Here is a 9,224-nt window from a genome sequence, read left to right as displayed (position 1 = left end):
ATGGTATGTGCGGAGTTTCTAATTAGCCAGACAGCACTTAAAACATTTAAAAATCTCTCTTAGAGATCTCTGTTGGTCGAATTTTCCGACAAAGCGAATTTAAAGCAACGACGAAGGCCTAGTTCAAACAATTTATTTGCGCCAAGGACACATTTCCAGTGACAGATTTCGTGCTTATTGGAGTCAATGTTTCATATCTTTTTTCGACGGTGGGAAGTGGAGATTCGTCTCGCGCAATAATTCATGCATTGGTAGCGGGGCGCAGAAGAGAGAGAATATCAGAGCTGACTGGATTCTTGCCAGACTCGTCTCAGACGTTCTTAAGACGACGCTGCTGTTAGAACGCTGTGCTGGATCATGGAGAAGATTCAGAGAGTCGGTGAGTAACAGCAGAGTACGGCTGTTGCATTCTAGTACACCAGTAATTGCTTGATCTAATTATTCTGCATATTTTCTTTAGGTTTTTCTTAATATAGAGCAACTGATTTTCTATCGGTAACTAAAGACTAAAGAGAAATTCAAAAAGAGGTTGGTTGTAAGCCACTAAATTTTGTGGGCCAGAAAACTGTCGCTTTGGGTTTCAATAACAACGTAAAATATATTTCAAAGCCTTTGGACTGATTAATTATAATAAGATAAACGTAATTCTGCTCAAGTTTTTTGAACGTTGCTGACAATTTCTGAGAAGTGCGGTATTATTTAACAAGTAGATGTGATGTAGCAATGCTTTCCATAATTGAATCCTGTGCGCTACCTAAGCCAATATTTTGTTTGGATTGTAATAGCCGATTATGGAGAGCATATACGTTATTTTTGTGTTTCTGATTTAACATTACATATAACATACAATTCCATCAACACAGAAAAAAGAAATACCAAACTTTGTGTTCACTCTAGGTTTCTACAGTAGTAGCATAGAGAAATCGTTGCGTACTGATCAGATAAACAAATTGTAAGAAAACGATACTGACGGCCTTCGAGGAGTTGTAGAGGCTGTCTTGAAGAAGAAATTGTGGACAGGGTATCATCTTTGGATACGTCATCCGACGACACTACATGGCGTAGAAATTGTGGGATTCCAGCACCTGCTGCTAGGCTTTTCATCTGCAGCAAACGTAAATTATGGTGCTGAACAATCTGAATCTCAGTTCCTCGCATTGGGCTTTATAGCTTTCAGGGCGTTAGATGGTATTACAACAGTGCAAACAGACCGACTAGAGTAGGACGTCAGCGCACAAGCTCTTGTACACTGCCAGAAGGGTAGCCTAGCGGCAGGCGTTGACTCCTCAAACTTCGACGCTATGTAGCGATCCTGGATTATGTTTCTGTACGTAAGTTTCCATCCTCAGTTGTTCCTCTACACACTTTCTGTTACCCCTAGAAGACTTTCGGTATCAAATAGTTACACCTTGTACATTCTTCCGAAAAGTATTCGATGTTTCTCAACATAGGTACGGTGAGAAGTGTTACATTTGGCTGCATGTTCCATAGTATCTGTTCGTTAAACAAATAAAGAAACTGATTTACTGGGCTGCAAACTGTAGTCTGCTAGATCTATCTAACATTTGTCCTACATTCTTCTAATTTTCTCCTAGTAGTTGAACATAAGTTGTGGACATGATGCTCTTTTGTCTGTTGTCACAGTATGTTTATTTCCGTCACTACTCCTTCATTCGCTTTTACTGCTTCTTCCGCAGGGAAATAACACAATGACTATGACTGCAACGCTGTCCTACTTGCTGTTTAACATAAGCTTGTGTTTCTACACTTCCCACGTTAATATTATAAGCAACTGATTCTTCTGTTGCTTCTTAGCAGTGTAACTTCACAACAGTTGTGGAATTTGCACAACGTGATCCGGCGGCAAACCCGTGAAGACTATTTACAACACATCCACCGGGAAGGCGTGAGGAGTCACACTTTCACAATCCGGAAGTTGTTCTACATTATCAATTTAATTCGCTAACCGATTTTTCGGCTAACAAACCATCATCAGACTTTTACAAACAATTGAGGTCAAAGATGGTACAACGCTTGAGAACAGCTCTGAAAGAGACGGTACACATCGAGAGTGTAGTAAAAATACACAGTAAATATTTGTGACCGTGAATTTGTCACATCACTGAAAATTTTTAAAGTTAAACTTTAAATATAAAGGGAATAAACGAAGAAAACAAACACTACATGCAGGAAAAGCACTCTTGAGTGTAATATTTTGCTAACGTTGTCCTTCTTCTATCCACCCCACCTTCAAGGTACTTTCCTTGTACGTAAATTCTTGTGTTCAACTTCTGTGATTGTCTTTTAAAAAGGTCTACTCTGTTCAACTGAGCTGTCATCTGTCGTAAACATTATCGCAATATCTACAGCATTAGAGAATGTCAAAGGCATCTCATTCGGTATTACACTTATACCCACACTCATCCCTCTGGTCGACCGTCTTAAACTGCAGTCTACTCTCCAGCATTACCAAATTATAATTTAAGTCCGCACCTGTTCCTCGGTACCCTTAGAAACCAACATCTGATTTCGGAATCTCTCTCGGAGCAAACTTTTATTCAGCTTTAAGTTTTCCGAATCTCCAGTCGTTTTCCAAATTACCTTCTCCTCTAGTGATTTCTGAACAGTGTATTCACAATTACTAGCTGAAATTTATTGTAGAACTCTGCTATCCTTTCTCCCCTCTCAGTACTACTGCGGAGTCCATACTCCACTGCAACTCTTTTATTTCTTCCTCTACTGCAGCTTTCAGATTTCCAGTTTCCCTTTGATTAATAGCTAATCATCTCCCTATGCACACTACATTAGCCGTTCAATATCCTCATATACTTTCTCTATGTTTTCATCTTCTGCTTGTGACGTCGGTTTGTGTACATGAAATATTGTTGCTGGTGTTGATTTGCTGCCGCCTCAGATCAGAACAACTCTTTTACTGAACCGCTGAATGTAGCTCACTCACTTCCTACCTCCCCATCCATAACTAATTCTACTTCCACTATATCATCTTCTATTGCTTTTGGTATTACCCTATATTTGTCTGACCAGAAGTGCTTGTCATCTTTCAATTTCACTTCACTGTCTCTCGCTACATCTAGGCTCAGACATTACATTTCCCTTTTCCGGTTTTTTCAGCTTCCTCTAGAGTCTCAGACTTTCAACATTTCACTCTCCGATTCGTAGAATATTATAATTTCGCTGGTTGTTCAATCTTTACATCTACACCTACGTATATACTCTTCAACGCACAGTAAGGTGTGTCGCGGAGGATACCCTGTATCAGTAGTAGTCATTTACTTTCCTGTTCCACTTGCAAATAGAGCTTGGGAAAAACCACTATCTGTATGCCTCCGCTTGAGCCCCAATACTAGTATCTAGCCTTTGTGATCCTTACGGGAAATGTACACTGGCGGCAGTAGAATCTTTATGCAGTCAGCTCCAAATGCCGGTTCTCTAAATTTCTCAATAGTGTTCCTCGAAACGAGCGTCGCCTTACCTCCAGGGATCTTCGAAGCACCTCACGTAATACTTCCGTATTGTTCGAAACTACCGGTAATAAGTCTAGCAGCTCCCTCTGAATTGCTTCGATATCTTCCTTCCCAGACATTGAAGTAGTAGTCAAAATTAGGTCGTTTTAGCGTCGTATATGTGGTTGAAATTGGATCGCTATTATTTTTAAGACTGGTGTACATTCGTAATAAGTGTCTGTTCTGCTGAAAGGCGTTCGGAAATATGTGACGTTGCATCTCTGAAAATAACATAATTCTGACTGACAACAAAAAGAAACACAAATTAATAAGTCTTTATACAAATCATAACTGACTGCTAGTTTTAAAATATTCTCTAACAAATCCTAGCAACTGTTCTGTAATGCTCCTGAACGCAACAGACATCTTACCTCGTCTTGCCGCTGCTAGTGCGTGAACAGCAACATGCTAAAAATATTTCAAAAGCAATATTGCGATCCATGCAGAGTGCAACGCATGGGCATAATATTTGCAACAACTACTGCCATGTTTGTAGGGAAATTGAATGATCAGAAGGGGTTTGGTCAACTAGCCTCAAAAGGTGTAAAAAATGAACGAAATCAATAAAGACTTTCATTTACTATAGTCACAAAATAGTTTATTTAAACACTGACAAACTTTCCACAGATTTTAATTACTCCGCAATGTCTACACTCAGTAAATACATCTCTTGCGACAACAAAGACACGAATATTATTCTTAGTGTATGCAGACACAAACCTGACAAAATCCCTCGAGTACGCAAGCAAGCAACAACTACGTTCAACAAAAAGGCAAATTGCAAAAAATCCTCAGTTAATAAGCAAGTCTCCTCAGGTGCTACTAGCACGATCACGGAAAGCTGGAACCTCTCACGTCGAGCGGCTTCTCTCCACCACAGGCTGCGTCCGACCACTTTCGACTCCTCTCAACAACCGTTCGCTCGGTACTACAAGCTATAATAATATCTCACACTCAGAGTTTGTGTACGCACACCACAGCGGAGTCATTGCTCAACTTCGCAAAGAAGTAGGTCTATTAACGTCCAACTTTCACGGTTTTCTTTACCGATGACCCACACCTTCCCAAAATTCTACCAATAAATCGAAAAACCAATCGCCTTCTGTACCACTTTCCTCAAATGCTCGTTCCACTTTAAACATCAAGACGACATACTTAAACAACGTTACTGTGTCAAGCAGGACACTAGAAACGCTGTATCCGAACATTGGGTTTCCTGTGCATCCGCATTAACTTACATTTAGAGCTAGCTGCCATTCATCATACCAACCACAAATCTTGTCTAAGTCTTCTTGTATCCTCGAACAGTCACTCAATTACGACATCTTCTCGTACCTCAAAGGAACATCAGCAAGCAACCACAGATTGCCGCCCACTGTGGCTGCCAGATCATTTATGTACAGCACTGGCCATTAAAACTGCTACACCACGAAGATGACGTGCTACAGACGCGAAATTTAACCGACAGGAAGACCATGCTGTGATAGGCAAATGATTAGCTTTTCAGAGGAGTCACACAAGGCTGACGCCGGTGGCGACACCTACAACGTGCTTACATGAGGAAAGCGTCCAACCGATTTCTCATACACAAACAGCAGTTGACCGCCATTGCCTGGTGAAACGTTGTTGTGATGCCTCGTGTAAGGAGGAGAAATGCGTACCATCACGTTTCCGACTTTGATAAAGGTCGGATTGTAGCCTATCGCGATTGCGGTTTATCGTATCGCGACATTGCTGCTCGCGTTGGTCGAGATCCAATGACTGTTAGCAGACTATGGAATCAGTGGGTTCAGGATGGTAATACAGAAGGCCGTGCAGGATCCCAACGGCCTCGTATCACTAGCAGTCGACATGACAGGCATCTTATCCGCATGGTTGTACCGGATCGTGCAGACACGTCTAGATCCCTAGTCAGCAGATGGGGACGTTTGCAAGACAAAAACCATCTACACGAATAATTCGACGACGTTTGCAGCGGCATGGACTATCAGCTCGGAGACCATGGCTGCGGTTACCCTTGACGCTGCATCACAGACAGGAGGGTCTGCGATGGTGTTCTCAACCTGGGTACACGGATGACAAAACGTTATTTTTTCGGATGAATCCAGGTTCTGTTTACAGCATCATGATGGTCGCATTTGTGTTTGGCGACATCACGGTGAACGCACATTGGAAGCGTGTATTCGTCATCGCCATACGGGCGTGATGGTACAGGGTGCCATTGGTTATACGTCTCGATCACCTCTTGTTCGCATTGACGGCACTTCAGATGTGTTACGACCCGTGGCTCTACCCTTCATTCGATCCCTGCGAAACCCTACATTTGAGCAGGATAATTCACGACCGCATGTTGCAGGTCCTGTACAGGCCTTTCTGGATACAGAAAATGTTCGACTGCTGCCCTGGCCAGCACGTGCTCCAGATCTATCACCAATTGAAAACGTCTGGTCAATGGTGGCCGAGCAACTGGCTCATCACAATACGCCAGTCAGTACTCTTGATGAACTGTGGTACCGTGTTGAAACTGCATGGGCAGCTGTAACTGTACAGGCCATCCAAGCTCTGTTTGACTCAATGCCCAGGCGTATCAAGGCCGTTATTACGGCCTGAGGTGGTTGTTCTGGCTACTGATTTCTCAGGATCTATGCACCCAAATTTCGTGAAAATGTAATCACATGTTAGTTCTAGTATAATATATTTGTCCAATGAATACCCGTTTATCATTTGCATTTCTTCTTGGTGTAGCAATTTTAATGGCTATTAGTGTATTTCAGAGCTTTCTACTTCGGATTTCAGCCAGATCTCGATCCCGAGGGTAGTAAATTCGTGATATTTGCTACGAGCGCTTCGAAAATTTACTGATAAAATTGTGGCTGTCGAAGTATCTTTACTCTGAATGTTTTGTGCTTTCGCTACCTTCTATCAACTGGCGAGTATTCAAAACAGAACCGCAGGCTACTGCCTAGCCTAAAAAAACACCCTTGTGCACTCCACAAGTACTTCTTAGTGTAGTGCAGCCCTGACCTATCAGTGGGAGTCCGAAATTCCCCACCCGACAAATTGCAGCCAAGACGGTCACGGAGTCGATGATGCCTGTGGCTGAGACGGTCCACTGGGCTCAAAACCAAAGGACGCCGAGCAACGGTGCGACAATGGTCAAAACCGCGAGGCCTGCTTGCAGCGCCCACGCGAGGTCAGCAGCCTTCACTTCCTCTACTAGCCGCCTGAAGGAACTGAGGATGGCTTCAGAACCCATGCTACGGGCGTCGTTGGTGCCGACGTGACCCACAACTTGCAAACTAAAGCACCCTGCACACTCGATAGCTGCAGGCAAGGCTGCCTCCACATCTCGGATGAGGCACCCCCGGCGGGACAAAACGACACCTGAGGTTTCCCATGCGACGCGCCTGCGTGGCACCCACCGCTACATCCCGATGCAGCAGCCTGAAGACGGCCTACCGTAGCCAAAAGAGCATTCAGCTGGCCACGAACTGCGCCCAGCATCTCCTGTGTCCGCGCACAGCATTCACACATCCTGGCCATACTAGCAAGATTAACTGAAGAAGTAAACTATCGAAGCAGACATAAACCTAGTGATGCAAGTGACTGCCCTCCTGACGTATCACCAATCGACGCTGATGCCTTCCTGACCTGTTCAGAAGAAATGAAAACTGCTCTAGAGATTGTCTGAATTCACACTTACACTTAAAAACGAGATATCAAACCTCAAAAACAGAGAAACACCCACGAAACTTACGACATATACTACTAGTAAAACACAGGGAAAGCTAAATACGTAACTTGCCGGTCCGAAGAGGTGATTAGGTATCAACAGAGAGTCTGGCTGACTGCCCTCAAAACAAAGCAAGTGAGTCCTGCACACTGAATTTACAATTTACAGTGACAGTCACAAAACGCGAGATTAAACATTTTGAAATAATAATAATAACAAGAAGAAGAAGAAGAAGAAATAGAAGAAGAAATATACTGTTAGGGAAACAAAGGTGACAGCCGAAGACCTTTTTCTTAAAATGAACCACCTCTTGTCATTGCCTTCCCAGGGCCAATGAAGAAATCATCGTAACCCTTTATACTGTTAAAGGCCTCATATCCAGTGGATACACATTATGTGTCTTTAATGCAGTGGTTTCCATTGTCTTCTGCATTCACATGTCGTTCAGAATTGTTCATTATTCTACACTATGTGATCAAAAGTATCCGGACACTCAGCTGAAAATAAGTTCGTGGCACCCTCCATCGGTAATGCTGGAATTCAATATGGTGTTGGCCCACCCTTAACCTTGACGACAGCTTCCGCTATCGCAGGCATAAGTTCAATCAGGTGCTGGAAGGTTTCTTGGGGAATGGCAGTTCATCCTTCACGGAGTGCTGCACTGAGGGGAAGTATCGATGTCGGTCGGTGAGACCTGGCCCGAAGTCGGCGTTCCTAAACATCCCAAAGGAATTCTGTAGGATTCAGGTCAGAACTCTGTGCAGGCCAGTCCATTACAGGAATGTTATTGTCGTGTAACCGCTCTGCCACAGGCCGTGCATTCTGAACAGCTGCTCGATCGTGTTCAAAGATGCAATCGACATCCCCGAAATTCTCTTCAACAGTGGGAAGCAAGAAGTTGCTTAAAACATCAATGTAGGCCTGTGCTGTGACAGTGCCACGCAAAACAAGAAGGGGCGCAAGCCTCCTCCCTGAAAAACACACGCACTTGTGACAGTAGAATCTCTAACTAGTAAGCGAAATGCCCTATTCTCGGATCCGATCCCAACCAACGCTTAAAATTTAATTAAGTCAGCAGCAATGACGGCGAGTGGCTTGCGGTTCTACCAATGGTCTTGTCAATGAGAATAGAGGGTTTGAAATAGTCCCTAAAAGGACACTATGTGATAAAAAGTATCCGGACACCATCAAAAACATATTAGGAGCATTGTGCTGCCACCTACTGCCAGGTACTCCATATGAGCGACCTCAGTAGTCATTAGACCTCGTGAGAGAGCAAAATGGGGCGCTCCGCGGAAGTCACGGACTTTCAACGCGATCAGGTGATTGGGTGTCACTTGTGTACGCGAGATTTCTGCACTCCTAAACATCTGTTGGTCCACTGTTTCCGATGTGATAGTGAAGTGGAAACGTGAAGGGACACGTTCAGCACAAAAGCATACTGACCGATCTCGTCCGTTGACCAACAGAGACCGCCGACAGCTGAAGAGGGTTGTGATGTAGAATAGGCAGACACCTATCCAGACCATCACACAGGAATTCCAAACTGCATCAGGATTCACTGCAAGTACTATGACAGTTAAGCGGGAGGTGAGAAAACTTGGATTTCATGGTCGAGGGCTGCTCATAAGCCACACATCATGCCAGTAAATGCCAAACGACGCCTCGCTTGGTGTAAGGAGCGTAAACATTGGACGATTGAACAGTGGAGAAACGTTGTATGAAGTGACAAATCACGATACACAATTTAACGATCCGATGGCAGGTTGTGTGTATGGCGAATGCCCGGTGAACGTCATCTGTCAACGTGTTTAGTGCCAACACTAAATGGTTCAAATGGCTCTAAGCACTATGGGACTTTTCCAGACTGAAGCGCCTAGAACCGCTCGGACACAGCGGCCGGCGGTGGTGTTATGGTTTGTTTCTGTGCTACACTGAGGGAAGAAATCGCAACACCAAAAACTAAT

The 9,224-nt window shown here is 43.8% G+C and overlaps 1 protein-coding gene across 1 annotated transcript in view; it reads left to right on the top strand.

Annotated features, from left to right (window-relative positions):
* The first annotated feature begins 357 nt into the window (after positions 1-357).
* LOC126188393 (odorant receptor 82a-like) overlaps positions 358-9,224 on the top strand; it is a 139,463-nt gene continuing 130,596 nt past the window's right edge. Inside the window, exon 1 of the mRNA XM_049929994.1 lies at positions 358-379. Coding sequence (XP_049785951.1) covers positions 358-379 — 22 coding nt within the window. The remainder of the gene's footprint in view (positions 380-9,224) is intronic.

Source organism: Schistocerca cancellata, chromosome 5 (assembly GCF_023864275.1).
Source record: "Schistocerca cancellata isolate TAMUIC-IGC-003103 chromosome 5, iqSchCanc2.1, whole genome shotgun sequence".
In the NCBI taxonomy this organism is placed as follows: domain Eukaryota; kingdom Metazoa; phylum Arthropoda; class Insecta; order Orthoptera; family Acrididae; genus Schistocerca; species Schistocerca cancellata.
This window is presented reverse-complemented; position numbering and strand designations above follow the sequence as displayed.